The sequence below is a fragment of the Callospermophilus lateralis genome, chromosome 14, assembly GCF_048772815.1.
Source record: "Callospermophilus lateralis isolate mCalLat2 chromosome 14, mCalLat2.hap1, whole genome shotgun sequence".
In the NCBI taxonomy this organism is placed as follows: domain Eukaryota; kingdom Metazoa; phylum Chordata; class Mammalia; order Rodentia; family Sciuridae; genus Callospermophilus; species Callospermophilus lateralis.
In genome coordinates, this window is record NC_135318.1 from 76622242 (window position 1) to 76647966 (window position 25725).

At 39.5% G+C, this 25725-nt stretch overlaps 1 protein-coding gene and 1 pseudogene across 4 annotated transcripts in view; one reads left to right on the forward strand and one right to left on the reverse strand.

Moving 5' to 3' along the window:
• Positions 1 to 3689: 3689 nt before the first annotated feature.
• LOC143380207 (stathmin-like) lies at positions 3690 to 5236 on the reverse strand (annotated as a pseudogene).
• An 8982-nt stretch (positions 5237 to 14218) lies between these two features.
• The window catches only part of LOC143380460 (zinc finger protein 141-like), a 47542-nt gene continuing 36035 nt past the window's right edge, over positions 14219 to 25725 (forward strand). For all 4 annotated transcript variants that reach the window (XM_077105201.1, XM_076833513.2, XM_076833517.2 and 1 more), the window contains exon 1: positions 14219 to 14409. In XM_077105201.1, coding sequence (XP_076961316.1) covers positions 14332 to 14409 — 78 coding nt within the window. In that variant the 5' untranslated portion in view covers positions 14219 to 14331. The remainder of the gene's footprint in view (positions 14410 to 25725) is intronic.

Consider the following 25725-nt stretch of genomic DNA (forward strand, 5'->3'; position numbering starts at 1 on the left):
AAAGCTGGGCTGGGCAGGGATTCGCTTTTCATTTCATGGGACTCCACTGCCCCCAAGGGGCAAATCCTTGAACATCATTCTTTGCTCCCAAACTGTGAAGACCTAGTTCTGGTGGAAAACCAAAACCTGCCCACCTGAGACAACAATCTGTGAGCTGGGACAGGATTCTTGTCCTCTTTGGCCTCACCCGAATTCTTAAAAAAAAAAATGAGATAATGCCAGGTGAATTGAAATGTGAGATTAAATAACCAATTTATTTTTTTTCTGGTCCTGAGGATTGAACCCAGGAGTACTTAACCACTGACCCACATCCCTAGCCCTATTTATTTATTTATTTATTTATTTATTTATTTATTTATTTATTTATTTATTTATTTATTTTATTTTGAGACAGGGTCTCTCTATAAGTTGCTTAGTGCCTTACTAAGTTGATAAGGATGGCCTTGAACTTGAGACCCTCCTACTTCACCCTCTGGAATCAGTGGAATGAGAGGCTTGTACCACCGCATCGAGCTCATCTATGTTTTCTGATTGAATTAATAATGGCCTATAAATGTTAGCTCTGATTCTGTCAATCTCAGACCCTTTCTGCCTAAAGTGGGTGGCATTAATGTCCCCTTATCTTTGCCTTAATGAATCAAAGGAAGCTGCAAATGCTAGGAAGGGTGCCCAGCACCAAGCCACAGACCTGGAGCCATGCTCTGCACACCGTATGACCTAGAAGGTGTGAGGGTAGAAGAGCTGGCTTTGCTGAGATGAGAGCGGCCTGGCCCTGCATACTCCCTGCTCAGACTCAAAATCCTCTAGAAGGAGCATCCCTCACCTTACAAGGGTCTGCTACCATTAAAGCTGGAAGGACAGAGACAATTTCTCATGGTGGGTTCATGGGTGTGGATGCTCCCTCAGATTCCTTTTTCATGGACAGGAGCATGTGCCTACTACATGTGAGGCTTCCAGGTACCAACATGGAAATATCCCTGCTCATTGACAACCAGCTGGCACTCACGGGGCAGGTGCAAGGCTCAAAGTTGAGCTGGGCCAACCTCAGGCGGAGGACTGGGCCTGCTTTGAGATTTGTTCCCAGGTCTGATGCTTCCCAGGCCTGGTCCTGTGTCACCAGAGCAGCCTGTTAACAGCATGGAAATGCTTCATGTTGCTGATCCCATCTCACAAAAAAAGGAGGAGAGCAAGTCCCCTCCCTGCATACTCTGCTCTGAACACCCCGTCCCTGCACTCCCTCCCTTAATACCCTCCCTGCACACCTCCTCCCTGCACATTCTGCTCTGCACACCCAGTTCTGCACACCTCATCACTGCTGAGCATGTCTTCCACCACAAATGCAAGCGGAGGCATCTCAGGGTCTGCTGCCTCTGGTTCCCAGGAACGAGTCAGCTTGTCATTTTGAGGACAGAGAATGTACTGCAAGGTCAGGGTGGCAGGGGAATGTTGGGTAAATTTCCACAGTTCCAGTGTCCCTCATGGAGGAAGGCTTCTTGCCTTGGAAACTGACATAAATTTCCTGACAACACTGGTTTTATTTTAGAGATTGGTGGATTTATTTTATAATTCTATCTTCTACTAGATAGAGAACAAGAAAGTTTGTTAGATAGTGTTTCTATCATCTCTTGTGCCTGGCAATGTGTGTTTGTGGAAGCTTATGGGCTTGTCTTCTTGAGTTCTGACTTAGAGGGACTCAGACTTTGGCTGAGAGTCTCACCAGTTAATGGGGTGATGGCCAACATCTCATTGGGTTTTTTTTTTCCTCCTGCCAAGGAGGAAAGCTTAAAATCTAAAATAATTAGTGAAGAACAAAAGACAAAGAGTCAGATATATATTACAAAAGCAGAGGCCCTGATACATCCAGTCTAAACAAGAGCTGGAACTAGACAAAAGAAAAATGGCTCTGGTTTATTTAAGGGAATACATCAAAGGCAGAAATAAGGTTTCAAGGGTGGAATCTTGCTTTGTGATCTCTTGCAGTCAGTATGTTGATTGGCATTTTGGTAGGTCACACCCATTTCAGGTGCTATATGGAACATGGCAGAGTTGGATATAATTCACACTGTCCCTAGCATTTGACCAAATAAAATATCCACTGGTCATTCCCAGCACCAGATGTTTCTATTCACTAGGCTTTGATGCGCAGTGACCCACCCACAACCCATGGACGGCTCATGAATACCAGTATCTCTGACTTTGTTAAAGTCAGGGGTGTTGTAACTTGCTTATGTTTCCTGCTACGTCAGCTGTAGTTTTTCTCAATGAGATTTAACATAGAAGTGTTTTTAAAGTAGATTGTGTTCTGACTTTCATATTATTACAGCTTGGCTCAGAATGAGGTTTGGACTTGGAAATGTGTGTTACTGTCTCCATTTTTTTTAAGAGAGAGTGGAGAGAGAGAGAGAGAGAGAGAGAGAGAGAGAGAGAGAGAGAGAGAGAGAGAGAATTTTTTAATTTTTAATATTTATTTATTTATTTATTTTAGTTTTTTGGCAGGCACAACATCTTTGTTTGTATGTGGTGCTGAGGATCGAACCCGGGCCGCACGCATGCCAGACAAGCGCGCTTCCGCTTGAGCCACATCCCCAGCCCCATACTGTCTCCATTTTTATGGATGAGAAATGTCTGTGTCAGTGGTACTCTGGGGAGCACCATAGGCAGAACTGCTTGCCTAGTTTGTGACAGAAATTTGCAAGACAGGGCTGGGGTTTTGGCTCAGGGGTAGAACCACAACATGTGTGGGGAAATCCTCAACACACCACATTAAAAAATAAAATAAAGGTATTATGTCCAACTACAACTAAAACAAAATATTAAGGAAAAAAGAAATTTGCAAGACATGTCAAAGTTCAGAACGATCTCTGTCTCTATATTTCTACACACACACCAAAATAAAAACTAAAGTTATTATTGATGGATGAAGTAAACATGAGGGTTTGGGGCCAAATAATTGAAACACTTACACTGAAAGTGTAAGTTTGCAGAAAGATTATGAATCACACATCTCCTATCAACCTACTGTTTTATTTCTTTGTACAAGAGCAGTTTTCTGTGTAATAGAATCTACTGAAGACTCCCATATTTGTTTAGTGCTTGACAGATTCAAAGAGAATTAGCATACTATTATCTTATTTATCATCATATTTAAAGCAAAATAGGGATGTGATTTTATTTTTCAAGTTTTAGATTACTTCGTTTCAGTTGGATAAAATCAGGCCAAGGAGTATAGTTCCCTAATTTACTTTATTCCTTGTTTCTGTCTTTTGTTGTAGAAATTTAACTTGTGTAACAATATATTTAGCATACATAAAAAGAGAAAAATTAGTGCCATAGGTAAACAAAGTATGCATCAGACAGTATGTTAGGTATTCACAATGGTATTAGTATCAGTCACAAACAAGAAATGAAATCCTGTAATTTTCAGCAAAATAGATGGAACTGGATGATGTAATGCTAAAAGATGAAAGACAGACACAGAAGAAAATGTATCACAAGCTATTATCTATTATATATGGCAGGTAAAATAAAATCAATGTGAAAGCAGAATATTGACTCTGGCCAGGAAGGATTCTGGGCATCAAGAGTGGAAGAAGGGGGGAATTGAATATTATCAGTACATGTGCATGCTTATATGAAAATATCACACCAAATTTCATTACCATGTATAGTGAATATGTCAGAATAAAATCCATCATCACACATATTTATTGATTCTGCAGTAAGAATACCTAAAATTCTACTCTTTGGAATTTCTAGTATATGATGCAAGGATTATTAACTACTTTTCTCTAATAACCACTTTTCTCTATACATGCAAATGTTTTTGCCCAGATTACACACATAAAGTATGCAATAGATTTCTTTCTGTGTCTGGATCATTTCCCTTACCATGAAGTCTCCAGCTTCAGCCATTTATTTATTTTTTTAACAGCTTTGTGTAGTATTGTTAACCATTCAAGTTCAGTAGCATTTTTAATGATTTGCACAGAACTGGGATTGAAAAGTAAACAGATATTCAGCATCTAACAGTTTGAAAGAAGCCACTACATACTCTTCATAAAGATGTTTTTACAGAGCCAATATAGTACCTCCATTTATTCAGTACACCAAGTGCACTGAAGTAGAAAATATGCAAAAATAAAAACCGCTACACCAAAAAGACTAACACTTTAGAAACAGATTAAATCACTTTCAGTTTCTCCCCCTTTATCCCCTAAAACAACACCATATAGTCTGGATTTACATAAGCAGTCCTACATCAGCTTCTAGAATATTTGTGAGTAGGGAAAAAATAAAATGACAATGGCCGGTACAATCTTAGGATATTCAGGAAGGGAAAGAGAGAAAGTCAGTTCTTAGAACAAATTAGTCAGCTTCTGACTCATCAGCAGGGTCTTTGGATTCTTTGTTCTTCTGTACCTCTTCAATGTGTTTACTTTTCTCTCACTAATGCTCCAGTATGGCAGCCATTTGTGCATCTCAGTTCTCTTTGTTAGTCAGTTTCTCTTCCTCCATTTTATTGAGGTTGTTGTTTTTTTCTTTTTAATTTTCCAACCTTTTTTTTTTTAAGAGAGAGAGAGAGAATTTTTTAATATTTATTTTTTAGTTCTCGGCGGACACCTCATCTTTGTTTGTATGTGGTGCTGAGGATCGAACCCAGGCCAGACGCATGCCAGGCAAGCGTGCTACCACTTGAGCCACATCCCCAGCCCAAGGTTGTTGTTTTTTTCTATGGCTTTCTGAAGCACTTCTTTCTCATGCTCTTGACCTCAGCTTCACAGGACTTAATCTTTCTTCTACACTTCTAATTTCTTTTGAATTTCCTCCAAGGAAAGATGCTTATTTTTAGAGGGGAAAGGGGAAATCTAGGACAGATTATTTTGACAGAGAGCTTAGAATCAGCTCAAAAGCCTGGCCTGAGTCACATTTCCAGTTCTTTCATCTGAATATCAGAAGCAGTCATGGTGAAAAGAAGATAGGAGACTGGCAGTGTATTCTACACAATCCCATCATAGGTAAGGAGAGCACTGCTGAGTCCGAGCCCCCTGGCCACACCCTTATCCAGGTAATTTTAAATGGCAACAGATTCTTTTCTTTCTGGGGTTTGAACCTAGGGTTGGTTAGCCACTTACATGTATCCCCAGTCATTTTTATTTTTACTTAGCACCTTTGCTAAATCGATGATGCTGACCTTGGACTTTTGCCCACTTCCACCTCTAGCATCCTTAGAAGTGACTGGGACAACCCACAAAGCCTTTTTCAGTGTTTCACTTCTATTATGAATGATACTTTAAGCTGTAATATTCAAAAAGTGAGCATGCATCCTGGAACATGAAGTAATTAACTACATACATGTATTAGATTTTGGCTATGCTCTTATCCACACTCATGGTGAGTGTGGAGAATCACTTAACTTCTAGTCTCTGCTTCAGATCAGTGAGTGGCCAAAAGCAGGATTCCCTTTCGACCCTGAAATCATTCTGCCATGTCCTAAGCCACTTTGGTCTGCTGGAGTCCAGTCCTTCCTTCAGCTGCCTGCATGGAGTGAGGATGTAGATTTGGACCCACAGTTGCTGAACAGTGATGGGTCACAATTTGGCAGGTCAGGAGCCCTGCCTCTTCTCCTGTACCTCTCACCAAGTGCCCCAGGAAGAGGCTTTCAGAGCAATCCTTAGCCTTCCTCCCAGGCTTTGTACATATAATCAGCCACCTGATTCTTCTTCTTTAGAATGGGCCCCAAAATCTGTTCTCTCTAGCACCAGGGAATAAGATAGAGAGTAAAATGGTCAGGCTGTCAGGATAATGGGCCCCTGATTTAAGTTTTGTTGTTGTTGTTTGTTTGTTTTGTTTTGTTTCTTTTCCCCCAATGCAACAAAAAAAAAAAAAAAAAAAAAAAAAAAACCACCACTCCATGAAGTCAGCCTATAGAAGCAGTCCAAACATTAACAGTCAAGTCTCTATCCCAGAGCAAGGGAAAAATGAAAGTAGGGGCAGATTCAAATGGAGGTTACAGATAAGTTCAAACTAAAAGGGCACAACCAATAGCCTTGATGCTTTTCCAATACCTGTTTAACACAGAGTTTAACCAACAGCCCTGGTAATTTTACAATAAATATCTGTTTAGCACAGATTGTAATCACTTTCCCTACCCAGAAGGGACATAAGCCCCTAGATTAGTACATGTAAGTGGAAACCTACTGCCAGATTCCCTTCAGCCCTGCAGACTTCTCTTTTTCTTTTCACTGAATAAATCCTACTCCTTTCACTCTTGCCTTCCATTATTATCCAAGGATCTCCTTCTTCATAAGAACCCAGAAAGAAATTGGCAGTCAGCTGCTAGGGCCCACAATTAAGAGCTGGAATGTGCCACTCGACTTAAAGGAATCCCCATATCTATCACAACCCTGTTGTCAAATTGGTGTAGAAAGAAACACAGACGAATGAGTCCATCACGCAGCCTCTCTGGACAAGGATGCCTCCTTCACTGACTACACAGAGGCCCAACCCATCCCTACCACAGGTACCTTCACAGCCTCATTAATCACCTGGACTTTGTGCAATGGGCAGAACTTTGGAATCAGATTTCTGAAGAAGGCCAGTGGTTCAGTGGTACTCCAGGGCTCACAGGAAGATGCGGGGTCAGGGGGCGTGTCAGAGAAGCGCAGATGGAGAAAGACAAGAGCCAAACTGGGGGCGGCTGAGTGATCAGCCATATCCTTCCCATATGCACCCGGGAAGGAATACCTCCAAACTGCACAAACCGCTGTTCCCAGCGCCCCTCACCCCGGGAAGGTCCAGGCTGTCCCTCTCAGGCCCCACTGGGGCTGGGAACATGGAGTCTCAGCCCACTCCACCACACAGGAATGCACGTGCAGCAGCTCTGGGGTCAGTGACAAAGCTCAACCCAGCACAGCCTGCTAAGGGCAAGAGGTCACGGAGAGCAGGGTGGTCCGGCGTGTTCCTGACCTTCTCCAATCTGCGCAGGAGGAGCTCTTGGCGCGCTCAGCTACGTGGGTGCAGCGGGCTCTTGCCTAGCAGTCCACGCGAGCCCAGCACCAACGCGCGGTCCGCTTGGACGCGGATGCGCGCAACCTCTCCCATGAGACGCCAGCAATAGGCGCCATCATCAACTGCTAGGTACTGCGCGGTCCAAGGTCCCCAGATAAAGTAGCCCCGTGCCATTGCTCCAAGGCCCTGCGCGCACGCTTTCTACGTCACGGGGCGGGGCATCGGGTTCGCCACCCGGCGGAGGCTGCGCGTCCGAACAGACGGAGGTCCGTGGCAGCGCGGGTGTCGCGGGCTTGGTTCAGTCTCACAGCAGCAGCTGGACGGCATCCCCCGGGGTGAGAGTGCTGGCGTCAAATACCAGCAGCTTTTGGGTAAAACCCAGCTCAGTGACTATCTGTGGAAGCCCAGGAACTTGCGTACCAGGACGCCCGGCCGCGGAGACCTTGCTAAGGGAGACTGAAGATGAAGGGCTGATAGAAGAAAACTGGGAAGCAGTTTTAAAAGCTCTCAGAATGTCGGAAATGCTGGAATACGCCTGTAATCCCAGAAGCTCCGGAGGCTGGGCTGGAGGGTCGCAGGGGCAAATATAGCCTCCGCAATTCAGCGAGGCCCTGTATCAAAATAAAATATATTTTTTTAAAGGATAAGGAATGTGGTTCAGTTTAAGCACAGCTGAGTTCAATCCCTAATACCACAGAGGGAAAAAAATGTCTTAGATTTTAATGAGAGTAGTGTTTCGATGTAGCCCCGCAAAAAAAACCCAATCAAAATCATTAGCTTATTTCCTTGTCAGCAAGATTTTTACAAAAAAATATCATCAGTGGCTGGGGTTGTAGTTTCTGGGTAGAGCGCTTCCCTGGCATGTGTGAGGCACTGGGTTCAACTCTTAGCACCACATATAAATAAATAATTAAAGGTGCATCAACAATTAAAATAATAATAAAGTCAGCAGGATTTCTGCAGAAAGCTCCTTGTGGTTTCAGGTTTCCTCTTGTGAAAGTTAGGTCTGCAATCAAGCTTGTTGCTATGCAAATGTTATTTCTGTTTTCTTAGTAAAAACTTGTGAAACTTTTGTCCTACCTAAGAATATGAAACAAAAAGTAACTGCTATGTTAATCACCATGTAGTGTAACCACCCACTAGGTATAAAACTCAAAGTTTTATCTCCAGGCTGGAGGTCCAGAGATTTTTCAGCTTTAGCCCCTCTGGACCTGTGTAGGTTAAATAAACCTGCTTCCTAAAAATTCCTCAGGTGTATGGCATCATCTGTCCTACATCATTAAACCTTACCAGCACCTCTGGGACACCTTAGGATACCAATTCTAAGATGACAGTTTATAGCTTTGAAAATCAGAAAGATCCCAAATCAAAACCTCAAGGCCTTTGTAAAATAAGAACAAACCAATTCCAAAACCAGTAGAAGGAGATAATTAAAATCAGAACCAAAGTCTATAAAATAATACAAAGAATCATTTAAAGCATCAATGAAATTAAGAGTCAGTTCTTCTTGGGAAGCCAAGCAGGAGAATCACCATTTCAAAGTCATCCTCAGCAACTTAGAGAGGCCCTAACAAACTGAGCAAGACCCTATCTAAAAATAAAATGCATAAAGGACTGGGCATGTAGCTTAATGGTTAAGGGACCCTGGGTTCTGAAGGGTTATGGAAAATAATATTCCTACAACATAGCCACCCCCACCCCAGGAAAAATGGAAGAACAGTGTGGCTCAGGTGGAGGGGGAAAAAACTAGCCAAATATTAAACCTCTCCCAGAACATCCTTTCCCAGTAACAATTGCCTGGAAAGAAAAAGCAAATTTTCATCCCTTTCTGGGTCCAGCCCCCAGCATCTCCACCAAAAGCCAACATTCACTTCTTCCCAACCACAATGGGCCCTGAAGCAGGGAAGCAGATACTGAAAAGCTGGGCCCTGGACTTTTACCTTTTCCCATTGCAAATGGGTTCTGGAAGGAGAAAAGCAAATAGTGAAATCTAGGTAAAAATGGGTCCCAGAGTAAGAAAGATAAACAGTGAACACTTAGTTCGGAGCTTTCCCCAGGGACAGTGAGTTTCAAAGTTTTTACAACTGCTTTCTTGAGTTGAAATTTTAACCTGCACAACTAGGTTCCTGACTGTCTGAACAGAACAGTGTTCTGTTATAATCTCCAATGATATTAATTCACCCTCATTGTAAACTATAAATTCCAGACTTCTGTACCCTGTAAGCCATTTCCATACCTAGAAAATAAACCCTTTTTTGCCTGATTGATTGACTCCACTGCAGGGAAAAAAAAAAAATATTTGCTGATCTTTTTGAAGTCTGCTTCCATCCCAGTTATTTGTATTTTCATTATGGTGCCAAATTATTTTTGCTTACAAGTTTGATTCCTGGCATCAAAAACAACTATATATACAGTTTGCTCTTTGAAAAGATAAAGAAAATAGATAAATCTGTAGCCAACCTAACAAAAACAAAACACTCAAATTAAAAAAAATAGAATTGAAAAAGAAAAAAAATCACCACAGACATCATAAAAATCCAGGGGATCATTAGAACCTATTTTGAAAACTGATATTCTAAGGTTGGGGTTGTAGTTTAGTGGTACAGTGCTTTCCTAGTGTGTGTGTGAAGCACTAGGATCTATCCTCGTAAATATATCAAAATGTAAATAAATAAAGGTATTGTGTCCATTTACAACTAAAAATATTTTGAAAAAACAAAACTTATACTCTAATATTTTAGAACACCTAGAGGAAATGGATACATCTCTAGACATACACAACTTGCTGAAATTTAATCAAGAAGTTTTAGGAAAACTAAACAAAACAATTAGAAGCAATGAAATATAAGCAGTAATAAAAACTGTTCCACCAAGAAAAACCAAGGTCCAAATAGATTCTCAACTGAATTCCACACCAGACCATCAAAGAAGATATCATGCCAACACTTCTCAAATAATTCCATGAAATAGAAAGGGGTAAAATTCATCAAATTAATTCTATAAAACTAGTATCATCCTGATACCAAAACCAGATAAAGATACATCAAGGAAAGAAAACTATAGACCAATATCCCTGATGAAATTAGATGCAAAAACCTTAATAAAATATTGACAAGTCATAATCAACTGATTTTGGGACTCATTTGTTTTTGTTTATAAGGACCTTGAGGTGCATCGTTTATGTAGGATCTATCTGATTTTCTCAGGTAGGCACTCAAAGCTGTAAACTGTCTTCTTAGAAAACCCTTCATATTTCCCCGTGGTTTCTGGTATGTTTTATCACTATTTTTGTTTGAGTCTAAGAATTTTAAAAGTTTCTTCCTAGTTTTCTTCTATTATCTATTCATCATCCAAAAGTGTATTGTTCAATCATATTCAATATTAAGAAGATTGTACATCGTGACGAACTTGGTTTCATACCAGGGATGCAAAGATAGTTTAACATATGTAAATCAATAAAGGTAATTTACCACATAAAGGGAATTAAGGACACAAAGCATATAGTTATGTCAATAAATGAAGAAACAGCATTTGACAAAGTCCAGCACCTATTTATGTTTAAAACAATAGAGAAACTAGGGGAAGAAGAAACTGACATCAGCATCACAGAGGCTATCTGTGAAAACCCCAAGGCCATCATCATAGTGAATAAGGAAAAAATTCAAAGCATTTCCTTTAAAGTCTGGAACAAGACAAGATGTCCATTCTCACCACTCCTGTTTAATATAGCATTAGAACTTCTAACCAGTGTGTGTTATAAAGAGAAGGAAATAAAAGAATAAAAATGGGAAAGGAAAAATAAAATCATCACTGTTGATGACAAGATTGCATACATAGAAGGTTCAAAAACTCCACAAGAACACTGCTGGAGCTAACAAATTCAGCAAATTCACAGGTTACAAAATCGACATGAAAAATCAATGGTTTTCCAGAAGGGGCATAGGGTTTCAAGAATCAGTATCTTGAGGATGAATGTGACCTCTGGAAGTAGACAGATGGCACTCAGTTTCCATCTCCACCAGTGACCATCATGGTGACCTAAATGATCTAACTCACTCCTGTGTTGCTTCATGCATCACGGTTATGAATTCATTTTTCTCTTAAAACACCCTTGTCTTTTTTTTTAACCTTTCTTTATATGTAATTCCTATGTACTACTGGCTTCTATCAGTATCTTATTCAAATTTATCCGTGTGTGTGTGTGTGTGTGTGTGTGTGTGTCTGTGTCTGTGTTATACATTGCTTTCATTCTTTGTGATGTTTTCTCCATAGCTCATATTTGGAGATAATCCCCTGCAAACATATTTAGATTAATTCCTTACTCTTAAGCCTCAGAGTGTGTTCCATCAATACATAGGTGTTACCTTCCTGCAATCCCCTCCCAGTTGGAGACTACTACAAACCCTCTGAGGGGAAGCTAGCCACATTGGCCTTCACAGTTCTTTGTGAAGACATGTTCCCAAGTGATATTTTCACTTGGAGATTTAGCAAATTCTTTGATCTATGCTCTATATTTTAAAAATAGAATATTTTTATTTTTAAAAAATACTGTCTTACTCTATGACATCATATCCTTTCCTATTTGATGTTTCAAGTTGTTCATTTTTAGCATTGTTGTAATACAGATGAGGCTTCTCTTTGCAATTTCCATAGTGTGCTTTTTATCACCATGCTTGTGGGTACATGATACCTGTTTTAAAATTTTTCTTGTCATAGGAAATATATTGTTGTTTCTTAGTTTTCTTAATTCAGTGCTTAGTCACTTCCCAAAAATTTCCCCAAGAACTTACCAGAAGCTCCAGAGGCATTCACTCAAGGAATTATTCCCACTGGAGAAGAGCACTGGGGTGTTGATCTAGTGCTGATGTTCTGAGTGTCACTATCCAACACTAAACATTATAAGAAAAGGATGGGTCATATGGTTTAGTGGAGGCATTTTGATTTTGGAATCAGGCAAAGTGGACCCCAAATCTCAGCCCAACTCCTTAATAATTGTGGGACTTTAGACATGTTCCTTTATGTTAAACAGTTATATGAACCACACTTATAAGAAAATGCAGAATGATACTGAGGGTCAAATTATAGGCAATTCTTCAGTCTTATCTGTATCCACAAACTTGATGATGTGCTCCTACTCCTACTCTTGTCAAAACTCAGAATCTCTTTCCCAAACCTTGAATCTGAGCTTTTCTTATTTTCTATGGCCTATCAAGAGCTGTGATCATGAAAGTGTATTAATTGGATAGATAAAATCAAAATTCCTTGAATGATTTTGCTTTTGCTTTCATAACCCTGTCATCTCCATGAGATGAAGCCCACATTAGCTTTTTTTTAAATTAATTTTTATTGTAGGTTGTTCAAAACATTACATAGTTCTTGATATATCATATTTCACACTTTGATTCAAGTGGGATATGAACTCCCATTTTTACCCCGTATACCCACATTAGCTTTTTGGAGGATGAAATATCATGAGGAGAAGGACCAAGGTGCTCCATTTGACAGCCAGCCCACCCTCTGAAGTCCAGCAATCTTATAAAAAATCAGCTAACTATATGCAGCATTCAGACCCCAGCTGAGTCCAGCCTAGATGAATGACCAGCCCAAATCATGAGCTAATACACTTTAAAGTATTTATATCCAGTGATCTATAACTAATATTTTCACTATCTTAATGCCAAGATTAAATCACATGTGACTTAATGTTATTCGGCAAATAAGAGATGCCATACATGTGCTGATTTTCTTTTATCCTACCTTAAAAGTTAGATCTCTCATTAGATGGTGTTGAATTATACAGAAATATATGTAGGCATATATTGATGCTAAACTCTCATAGTGCACATCCCACAGAAGGAAACAGATTTCACAGCCTGGCCATTAGTTCAAATTTCATAATCATATGTTCCTTTATCTTCTTTAAATATGGCTTAACTGAAGAGATCTAAATACATGTGACCCCCACCTCCCTGGACACCCACCTTCCTTTGTTTATTGTGTGATATATGAAAGGAAAATGGCTTTGTGCCCAGCATCAAATGAGAAATAGTGGGAGAAATAGTGGCCTACTTTGAATACTTGTTGGTAGGAGCTCCTTGCTCTTTCTGAAGGTAGTCTTTCCTGGTCTTTGGACAAAGGAGAAATATTACTAAGAAGTTTTATTCTTTTCCTGTGGTGCTGAAGTCAGGGGAGCCATAGCTCTGCAAGCTGGAGTGTGACCACTGTGAATTGAGATGTGTTGAAATAAAAAAGAGTGAGTTTTCAAGATACAGCTCCAAAAATATAAATACTTCATTAATAATTTTATATTGGTCATATTTGATAATATTCTGCATATATTGCTTAGGGCCTCTCTTGGTTGCTGAGGCTATTTGAACCTGTCATCCTCCTGCCTCAGCCTCCCAAGCCTCTGAGATTACACTTGTGACTCACAATTTGTTTGACTCTGACATTGCTGCTTTAGGATATTGTTTCCCAGTTCAGAGATCAAGATACTTCCTGATAAGAACAGAGAGCAGAAAAGTATTTTAAAAATTAAAGTAATTGCTAATCTTTTATATTCATGAATAATATATAAACATATAATTAAGGTTGATATGAGACAGGGTTCAATGCACATATCTTCCTGGATAGGATAGATTCCGCTACTCAGAGGAAGTCGTGTCTTAAAATATCTGCAGTCTGAATTTCTGGGTTCAATATATAGAACCTCAAAAGAAAAAGAAAATAGTCAGCCATGGTGAGGCACAACAGAAATCCAAGTTAGAGGCCATTCCAAGTTAGAGGCCACCTTGGGAAACAGAAAAAACCTCGTCTCAAAATTAAAAGAGAGAGAGAGAGAGAGAGAGAGAGAGAGAGAGAGAGAGAGAGAGAGAGAGAGAGAGAGAGAGAATAAAAGAACTGGGGATGTAAATGAGGGATAGAGAGTCCCTGGGTTATATCGCTAATACTGGAGGAAAACAAACCAACCAACCCACAAAAACAAAAACAAAAACAAAATCAGGAGCCAAGAACCTGTTCTCATTCATCCTTGGTTGGGTGCAATCTACTGTCACTCAGAGCGTTGGCTCACTGGGCTCGGTTTGAGGGGGCTGGCCCTGAAGTCCTGTCCAATCAGGGGCACGTGGGTGAGATCTGTCCAATCCAGCACAGAGCCCGTGACGAGGGGACGGATTTCTGCCATCTAGCGCCGCTATTCTCTGGAGCCCACCATTCTTCCGGTCCACCTGCAGCTTCCTTGTCCTATGTCTTGCGGTCCGCGTCGCTATACCACGGAGGCGCTGGGGACCCACCGGAGAGCGCTGCACTCCCTACCGCCGGGAAATGGAGAGTGAGCGGGCGCGTCTGGAGCCCGGGCGCTGCGTGGAACTGGCAGGACTGGCGCGGCGGGAACCTGAAACGGTGGGTGGGACACCACGTCCTCTCCAGTCTGCAGCCCCGAGTCCTCCTCGGGGCAGCGCGGCCCTCAGCCACCTTGGCCGTCCTAGCGGAGCGCAGGTCAGCGCGGCGGGAACCCAGCCCCCTCTCGGGTCACTGCATGGTCGCCTCGGCCCTGACTGAAGCCCTGTCTGGGCAGCAGCCTGCCAGCAGCCCGGCCTCTCCCCAGCTGTGCGGTGAGACCAGGGACCATCCTCAGGAAGGGTCCACCTCTGTGAGTGGTGTTCCTGCGAGAGAATAGCTGGGGTCTGCGGGGACCCCCAGCTCCCCCACTTCCTGGGCCTCCCGAGTGTGCGGGAAGCGGCACGTCCAACCCAGAGGAGCCTGTCCTGTAGCTGGCTCTTTATAAATGCGTAAGTTGTAGATAAACTCCTAGATTTCCAGCTCCCTGTCCACATGGCAGTGCCGAATTCTCCTCTCCAGGTTGTGAACTATTTGTTTCCCATGCTACATTTTAAATGGACACATTTTTCTCCAAGTATTGAATGGCACTTTTTAAAGATTTCTGTTTTGAGGGGTTTTTTGTTTGTTTTGTTTTTGTTTTTGTTTTTGTTTTTATGAGAGGAGAGCGGAAAATTGCTTGAGCATTTGGGGGAAAAAATGTGTGTGCTTTTTCCTTTCTCTTTCCTAAGCACAAAAACTTACCACTTTTTTTTTTTTTTTTTTTTTTTTTTTTTTTTTGAGTTGAGATTCTCCTCTGCAGACTTCATTGTGTGAAGTGTCCACACTCCATCCTCCCATCTTTTCTTGGCCCTGGGTTTCATAACTGCCTGACACAAAGTGCTGCAACCCCATGTCTAAATCCTCCTGGAGTGTCTAGTGTACACAATCCCTGGGTCGTGTGCTCCTAGAGAATAGCTGGAATCTCAGAAAATAACTGAATGTCCTGTCCTGATCTTTCTTTCATCTAAAAGGCATTTCAATTGTTTCTTTTATTAGCTACTGTGAATAACACTTCAATGAAAATGAGAGTGCAGTCATTTCTTTGACATACTGATTCCAATCCATTTAAATATGTACCCAGAATTATTGTTACTGGATTAAATGGTAGCTCTATTTTTAGTTTTTTGAAGAATATTTATGCTATTTAAAATACTGTACAAGATTTATATTCTAACCAACATTCTATAAGGGTTTTCTTTTCCTCATATGTCTGTACTCTGAAGCACTTGTTATCTTGCAACTTTTTGATAATAGCCACTTTAACAACACTGTTCAGGCTGCAGGAGGTCTGCTATTGATTGGTGCATTAAATCCCTAATGCAATTTAGAATCCAATCTGTCAAGTTGCCACTAGAAGAGTGTGCTGTGACTTTTTTCTGAGATCTGTGGTTTTTAGCCCCTTTTCTTCACTACTGGTGGGGATTGTGGCCCTAAGGAGTACTTGCATACCAAAGTAAAACCACTTGTTTATGATCTATGGAGATTTACACATGCTCAGTTACCTTTGCTCACAGAAGATTAGGATGAAAACCCAGGAAGAAAAGGTGTTGAAGTTGAGGCTCTCGGTGCCTGGACAGACTCCTTCTAAGAAGAATTGGAGTTATTACTAGAGTAACTGCGGGAGAGAGCTCAGGAAGTGTCAAATTCCCACTCAGGCTGCTAGTGGGAGCCTGTATTTTCCTTTTTAACTTTATAATTCTGGCTAGACAGCAGTTGGCAGAGTGTGCTGGCAGATGGAGAGTCAGTCTATGGATAAACTGAAACCGTCAAGATTTAACTAATTGTCATCCCTGGTCCCAGACCACTCATGAAAGTGGTCTTGATACTTGTGTATATGTATGGGGTCCCTTCCTCTCTCAGCACTAGGTAAAAAAGATGCAAACCAGAGAAAACTTTAGAGTTCAGATATATATGATCCCAATCTTCCTCCGCTAAGTGTCTCAACTCATTTGTGACCTGACTTTGTCTAAGGTCTTGAAACATGTAGATATTTATGGAAACAGTGTATCCATAGAGAATTCTGCTGAATTTCCAACATTATCCTCCATTAACATCTGCCTTTTATTGTGGTGCTGGGGTTTAAACCCAGACCTTGCATATTCTGCATGCACACTCTACCAGTGAGCTGTGTGCCCTCAGCCCCAGCACCTACTTTTAAATTGGATTGGTCATCCTTTCAAATCTGATGTAATTCTTGATAAGTTTTGGATTGGTATTTGGCCTTTCTATTGCTCTTGACAATAGGAAATTTACATACATGTGGATTCAGCTATGGGTTTTGTTTTTATTATGAATCCTTAGTCACTATTAATGCACAATTAGAGTTTCATAATATATATTAGTGTCAAATAATGACAACTACTTGTTTTGCTCTTTGAAATCAGAGGGGGTTTTGGCTAATTTTGTATGTATTTTACAGATGAATTGTAGGGTGTTTTGACCTTTCTTTCACTAAAAGGAAAGCATTCTGAAATTTTGATGGATAATGTTGGAAATTAACTATGAGGAAAATGATAATCTGTAGAAGGATGAGTTTTATCATCTACACATTGTGTGTGTGATTGAGTCTTTTATTTGCTTTTGTAAATTTTAATTTTCTGGTAAATTATAAATATTTCCTTTGAAATCATGCATACACATGAGGTATCACATGGATGAGACAGCTCTCTAATACTTATCTGATGTTTTCTGTGGTTAAACTGAATGTAATGTGACCAAAAATGTGGCTGGGTCCTAGAAATCATTTTTCCCCACTTTATTATTTATTCCTAAGATGCAAACCAGAGAAAATTTTCCCCTCCCTCTAGATTTCAATTGTTTTGACCAGAATTGCTGGGTCCTCACATGTTTTTATGGTTCACACATGCACTGTGCTGATGGTGTATCATGTATCTTCATAGCCAGTTTCTGTAAGCACAAATTACATTTTCTCTTTAGTTCATAATCCATTTATTCCATATGTTTTTTTTATTATTGTTTAATTTTATCTAGCTGATATGACTTTTTTTTTTTTTACATTGCTCTAAGATCTTTTTTTTTACATTGCTTTAAGATCTTTTTTTTTTTTTTTACATTACTCTAAGATTCCTTAAGATTTTTGGAGCCTTTTTTATCAGTATTAACTATTGAGATATCTCCTTTATAAATCACTCAAGTCTGCTTTTTTTTTTTTTTTTTTTTTTTTTTTTTTGGTGTCCTGTCTTTTTCTTTCCTATTAAAAATGTTTGGTTATATGTGAGGGAATTATTTTCATCCACTGTGTCACTTCTCTTTTTACCTTTTAATGGTAGCATTTGATGAATAAAATTTTTATTTTAATGTTGCCCAATTTTATTATTTTTTAACATGTTGTTTTGAATAACTTTAAAAATAACTCCCTTGTTTTGGTTCTTAGGATTAGAACCAAAGGAGTGCTACCATTGAAATACATTTCAACCCTATTTGAAATTTATATATTTAGATGCATATAATTTTTATAGCTTTATTGTAGTATAATTGACATATAATAAGACTGGGTCTCACTAAGTTGCCCAGGCTGCCATAGAAATTTCTATCTTCCTGTCCTAGCTTTCCAAGAAAGCTGGTATTATAGATGTGTAGCACCGTGTCCACCCCGTAACTCCCTTTGTTATAATAATTTTTGAATGTTTTGATTTGCTTTTGTATTTAAGTGTCAGAGAACAATGATTTATCATGTAATATGAGGAAAGGCTACAATTGCATTTATTATCAGTCACACAGATACCCCATTTTCCCAGCAGCTTTCTTTGGAAACGATGCCATTTTTCTACTTTCCTGCAGTGCAAACTCTCGTAACTTATCATTGTCTAAATTGTAAGTGTCTCTTTAAAGGTTCTGTCTTTAGATCAACAGGTCTATTTATTCATCTTTTATGAGGTGTACATTGACTGCTGTAACGTTATAGCATACAGGCATGTGTGGCACAATGACCTTTTGGTTGGTGATAGACCACATGTACAGTGACAGTTATCACATATAGCCTAGGTATATAGTAGTGTACCGTGTAGGTTTCAGTGCTCTGTGTGATGAATGCAAAATAAAAAAATACTTTACACTGATTTTCAGCATTATCATCTACACATGGTATGATTGAGGTTTTTGTTTGCTTACATAAATTTAAATTTTGTGATAATTTTACATATTTCATTTTTTAGTTGTAGATGAACATAGTACCTTTACTTTTATTTTATTTTTATGTGGCATTGAAGATCAAACTCAGTGCCTCACACATGCTAGGTAAGCACTCTATCACTGAGCCACAACTCCAGTCTACATATTTTCTTTTAAACCATGCATACACATGAATTACAATGACTCACAGTGTTTCCCAGAAAGTATATCAACATTAAATGAGACATCCTTGAAAAAATATATAAATATATATCAGATATATATGTATAATTAATACATAATTGTTTTTCTAAAGTTTAACCTGAGTTCTTTAAATTTTATTTGTCTTTTAAAAGCATGAAAATTTGGGGCTGGGGCTATAGCTCAGTGTTAGAACATGTGCCTAGCATGTGTGAGACAATGGGTTCAATTCTCAGCACCACATAAAAATAAATAAATAAATAAATAAATAGAAGATAGATAAATAAAAGTATTGTGTCTATCTACAAATAAAAATATATTTAAAAAAATAAAATAGTAAAATAAAAGCAGGAAAATTTGACGTTGCTGACACTCTGTGCATGTGTTCACTTTCAATATGTTTAAATTTTGCTCTTTTGCCTAAGGCTGTCTTTCTATACTCTCCTTTTTATAAAATTTGCCTTCTCCAAATTATTGAGACTGATTATTAGTTAATGAATTCTTAGGCTCTTTATTAGTTTAACTATTGAAGAATATGTGTTTCCTTTCTTACCTCAGCTTTAGATGCATACAATTTTTTAGCTTTCTTATGGTATAATTGACATATAATAACCTGTACATATTTCAGGTATATACTTTTATCTTTCGCATATATATCCTTTCATGAAACCATCACCACATTCATCATAATTAATGTGTCCATAACCCTAAATTGTTCCCTAGACCTTTTTAAAAATCCTTCCTTTCTGCTCTTCACCACTTTTTAAAACTAATTTTGATCTTATTGGGCAAAGTAAAAACAGGATTAGTTTTAAAATTATATAGATCAATGAATTATCACAAAGGGGACACACCTTGTAGTCTCTCTCTCTCAAAAAAAAAAAAAAAAAAAAGAATCAGAATGTTGCTGTACATGGTAGCACATGCCTGTAATCCCAGTGAGTTGGGAGTATGAGTCAGGAATTCAAAGCTAGCCTCCCAGCTTAGAGAGGTCCTAAGCAACTTAGTGAGACCCTGTTTGAAAAAATAAAAAGGGGAAGGGGATGTGACTCAGTGGTTAAGCACCTGGGTTCAATCCCTGCTGCGCAGGCACAAACACACGCACACACATAAGGTACCAGAACATTAATGAACATAGATAACCCCCCTTTGTGCCCTCCTTGTCTCCCTGTCCACTCTGTTGTCCATACTTGTGCATTACTTGTAACTACAGAAACTACCTTTCTGTTCTAATGTATACCGCTAAAGTGTTCTTTACAGCAAACAAAAAACAGGTGTGTAAATTTTCCTTCTTTTTTTTTTTAAAGAGAGAAAATTTTTTAATATTTAGTTTTTAGTTTTTCGGCGGACACAACATCTTTGTTTGTATGTGTTGCTGAGGATCGAACCCAGACCGCATGCATGCCAGGCGCAAGCGCGCTAACGCTTGAGCCACATCCCCATCTCTCTTGAATTATAAGACAAGTAGCCTAGTGGATGCAGCTGTGGGTCCATCATCACTTACCTGCTGTATTAGGACTCACATGTACACATATCATTTTATTTTCACAAATTTGTAAAGTATGAGTACTTATTTTTAATTTAAAAATGAGCAAAATTATATTCCAGGAGCTCAGGGTTCTGCTCACAATTGATAATTACTTGTCAAGAAGCCTGTGGACTCAATGGACAGCAATGACCTCAGATGCATCCTCTGGGGATTTTCTTCAACTGTGAACGTCATCATTTCCTAAGTGTTGCATGAGAAATGCAATAAAAATACCTAAGATGTGTTGAGGAAAAATAGCTTCAGCAGCAATATTAAAACAATGTTACTAGAAAAAAAAATATGAGATGTAACAGAGAACTCCCTTCTGTGACCTCCAAAATAAGATTGGCTTCAGAACTAAATTCTCACACAGATCAAATGCAAATTTATCGTAAATATTAGAGCTATTTGTAGGTTTGCAAGATTTGTCAGCCATAGAACTTAAGAGATATATTTGGAAACAAACATGAAATATTCAGATTGGGAGGTTTCTCAAGGGAAAATGTCATATTGCCCATCCCAACACATTCCAGAGGAGAGATGGAAGGCTTGTTGAGTCCAGCATCAAGGACTGGGCTGGCCATTAAAATAGATTAGTCTTCTAAGAAAATATTTTAAAATTTACAGGCAGAGTAAATTCAGTTGATCGTCATGGATTTACTTATTAGTTGAAGAGAATATGATGTAAAATAATACATCAGAGACCACAACATTTTGTGAGTATAAGGTTTTTTTTTTTTTTTAATTTCAATTTTTCAGTGAGTTTAGGTGTGTACTTGGACTTCATACAAAATGTATTTTTTACCATTGGCTGAATTTCAAAAATACCTGAGAGCCTCACATTACTCTTACTTCTCTTAGCTACAAAAGGTCTTCACCACATTGCCTCTTGTTTATAATTTGATTGTCACCCACATCTCCTGTGAGGAGGTAAAGTACTGGCCTCAGTGAGTCTCAGCTTTCTGTGCCTGTGTGTGTGTGTTTGACATTATCTTGTGTCTTGCACTGCATGTAGACTGTTTCATGGCCACAAGCCTGGAATAAAGATCTTTACATTAATATACTTTATGCAACATTTAAATCAAATTGCTAGGGATGGTATACTAGGAATAAATTGGACAATGAAAAGATGGACTGAGGAAGCTCAGGTTCCTGATAGTGCAGTGGCAACAAGGGCAGAGTCACATGTCTAAGAAGTACTCCTTCCCACATAGGAAGAGCTTTCTAGTCCCTGCATTCCAGAACTCTCTCTGGTCTCACCTTTATGACAACTCTCTTAATGTCTCTCCTCTGACAAACTAAACCCTCCACCTTTCTCCCTGATCACATATGGTTGCATGTCTGCCTTAGCTCGGGGCCAGGTTAGTTTTCTGCCTTCTGATATCTGTCTTCTGTTGCATTCAGGAAAAAAAGAATATTTATTTGTGGTTTATTCACTTTTTTCTTGTTTAGTATGTCAGAGCAAACTTTTTTTGTTGGCTTTCTGCATCTGCCAACTTTACTGAGAAAGTAATTATTTTAAAATATATGTTTTCTGGGGCTGGGGTTGTGGCTTAGTGGTAGAGCACTTGCCTGCTGAGAGCCATTGCCAAGTAGGTATGACACATGGCATGACCCAGGTCATTTGCAGTGACATTGTGTGTAAGGTGACCTTGCTCAAGGACCAGGGTGGATCCAGGTTTAGGGTGTATCCTGCTGGGATTAGGGAGTATCCTGCTCCTTGAGTTTAGGGAGGTTCCAGGTTTAAGGTTATTCCCGCTGGGAATAGGGCGTATCCTGCTGCCTCAGGCGCCTTGATTTCCCATTGAATTCTCATGGGATTCAGAGAGTTTTTGGGATTCAGAGCCCAGTGGAGAGTGTGGATTTTTCCCAGAACGTGGATTTCCCCAGAACGTGGATTTCCCCAGAATGTGTTTGTAGAGTGCCGGTGTGAGTTCGGGAATAAAGAATTGCTGTTTGAATCTACAAAGCTGTGAGTGGCTAGTGATTTTGTGCCCAGCCAGACTGCGGCACTTGCCTAGCTTATGTGAGGCCCTGAGTTCAATCCTTAGCACCACATAAAAATAAATAAATAAAATAAAGGTATTGTGTCCAACTACAATTAAAAAAATATATATTTTTAAAAAGGTATATGTCTAACTACAACTAAAACATAAATATATATTTGTGTGTGTATGTATGTGTGTGTGTGTGTGTGTATACACATGCACACATATGTTTTCTATTTTAGATTTACTTTAGAACTAGATTAGTGATGATCTCCCTATATTAGTTTCTGTTAAGTGTTTAACATGGTTGAACATCTTTTTCTCTGTTTTAAAATCATATTTATTCCATGTTCACTTTTGATTCTGGCATTAAACCCAGATATACTCTACCACCAGCTACATCTCCAGTCCTTTAAAAAGTTTTTAATTTTGAAACAGGGTCGAGCTAAGTTGACCCAATGGACTTGTCCCTGCAAATGTCTCAAGATAAATCTTTTTTTTTTTAAAAGAGAGAGTGAGAGAGAGGGGGAGAAAGAGAGAGAGAGAGAATTTTAATATTTATTTTTTAGTTATCAGCGGACACAACATCTTTGGTTGTATGTGGTGCTGAGGATCGAACCCAGGCCGCATGCATGCCAGGCGAGCGCGCTACCGCTTGAGCCACATCCCCAGCCCAAGATAAATCTTAATAAAGACTGGGGATATAGCTCATCGACAAACTTCCCCTTGATTCAAACACACACACACACGCACACGCACATGCACTACCAAAACACAAAGGTTATAAAACTTGAAAATTAAAATTAATTTTTCCTGTATTATTTACATTTGTGAATATATGTTATTGATAGTCTTATTGGTAAATGGATATAACCTTAGATTCCAGGTGAACTTCACTTGTCCCTTTGCAAGTTCAGCTATTCTTCAAAGTAGGAAGTAGGAAGCTGTGTTTGAAAGGGGTTGTACCCAACAACCTAGAAGTCTTGTGTTCTGTAGCCAGAGTTCGGATTTCTTCACATGCCACTTGGGGCCAGAGGTATCTGAGCCTGTAGTTTTGTTCACTCCTGGTTGATTGATGAGGTGATAATTATCCAATCAGAGGCATAGTCAGATAATAGGATGTGGGCTTCATAATGTGGAAGATTTTATCTCTGGCTCAAGCAAATCTCTGAATACATCTTCAGGTTCTCTGATATGTGAGTGGCTTTGTCACTCTGACTTTTAGGTACTGGAAGATTTGTACACACGTTTCCTGGACACACCAGAAACCAGGAAATGGTTATGTCTGCCCAGGGTTAGTGTTGTTTGGAAGCAGCCAGAACTGACTGTGGGAATCTGGGCTTTTCTAAGTTCAGGGATTGTATCTGAATTCCATTTCAATGCTAGGACAGCTTAGTGTTTTGTTTTTTGAGGCCTTATGGTTAGGCTGGACTGGCAGCCAGAGCCCTGGTTGTTTTGTCCTGTGCCCAATTGAGTCATCTTTGTGCAGCTCCTTCTCTAAACCTAACACTGGCCCAGAATGGGTGATGAAGACAGGCAGGGGATCCTGGGAGAATCCTGACCCATGTAAAGGATTCAAATTTGGAGTAGCTGTGGTCTGTAGCATTCCTTGTCACTCTTTTCTACATTGAAGTCATCCATTCTGTACCATGCTTTCCAAATCTGTGGAGAGCATGCTCTTTCTAAATGCTGTATTCCTCCATTCAGTTCACTACTTTTTACATATTTGCCTATGCTACATTTCAAATGACAAAATATTTTAATTCATTTTTATTGAGTTATTTATGACATTTTAAAAATGAATATTCATATGACAGGAAAGCAGAGTATAATCACCTGACACTCGGATTTTAAACATCTTTTTTGTACCTCTTCTCCATTTATCCTCCCTAGGCACAGTTGCCATATTAGAATGTGTTTTTGTTGTGTCTGCCCTTAGGAAACTTGACAAGGTAAAATTTCCTCAGTCACTGCAGTATCTTTTCCTTGTCTTGCTTTTAAAACCTGCATGAGACTGACATAGGTCCCTATAGGTGCTTTGTCCCTTAGAGTTCCTAGAGAATATCACGCTCTGTGTACTCCTCTCCTTCTACAGAGCAGCTTGAGTTTTGGAGATGGAGGCTCTTTTGGGAGGAGCTGGATACCCTGAAAAACACAGGAATACACTGGTGTAGGTTTCATCTAAGGACATAATGGATTGGGGCATTGAGATTATCTTCCCCAAACTCTAGCTTCAATTCCTTGCAGACACATTGTTTGTCAGCCATTTATCTTCTAGTAATGAAAGAAAAGGCAAAGATGATCCTTGTTCTTTGGATCTTCAGAGTTGTGAAGGAAGATTAAAGTATTCCAAAGAAATAGGAAGATCATTTCTAAATTGTTATTTCCAGAGTATTTCCAGGGCAAAGCTCACTTCATGCAGATACAAGGGTACAACACAGTATTTCATGGTAGGGATATTTGTGGGAAGAATTTCCTATTTTGCAGGATGACCTGACTCTTCCCTAAAGTCTAGCATGTTTGTGTTCAACCCACCAGTACACCCCCCTCTCTAAGTTTGTCAATTTGAAAAACATGTTCACTAATTTCCAGCTCAGTTTTTTATGAGCTATATTTTTTGTTTGTTTGTTTGTTTGTTTGGGGTACTGGGTGCATTTAACCACTGACCCTCATCCCCAGCCTTTTTTCATATTTATTTTAGAGACAGTCTTGCTAGTTGCTTAGGGCATCACCAAGTTACTGTGGCTTGCCTGGAACCCAGTGACCCTCCCCCTTCCACCTCCTGAGCCAGTGATACTATAGGCATGTGCCACCATGCCCATCTAAGTTTTTTTTGTTGTTGTTGTTGTTGTTGTTTTGTTTTTTGTTTTTGGTACTGGGGATTGAACCCAGGGGTGCTTAATAACTGGGGCACATCTCCAGCCCTTTTTATATTTTATTTAAAGACAGGGTCTCACTGAGTTACTTAGGACCTCTTTAAGTTCCTAAGGTTGGCTTTGAACTCATGATCCTCCTGCTTCAGCCTCCCAAGCCTTTGGTATTATAAGAATCTGCCACTGTGCCTGGCTAAGTTATGTATTTTATCAATAGTAGTAGAAATACGATATTTCCTAAGAGGCAAGATACAGGTAGATTTTAGCCACTCCAAAAGAAGAAGTTGTAAACTGAGGCCAACTTTTGAACCCATAAAATGATATTGTTGAGGGCTTCTCTCTCTCAGGAGCCTCCCCTACTGCTGTCATGTTCTTCTCACATCAAGCATGTTAGGGCCCTCCATGAGACCAGAAAAATGGGGGATCTTTGTTTCTAGTTTTGATGGAATGGTGAATTTAATGACCTTTTTGAGGGTATAATTTTTTTTTTAAAAGAGAGAGTGAGAGAGAGAGAGAGAGAAAGAATTTTTAAAATTTATTTTTTAGTTTTTGGTGGACACAACATCTTTGTTTGTATGTGGTGCTGAGGATCGAACCCTCGCCGCACGCATGCCAG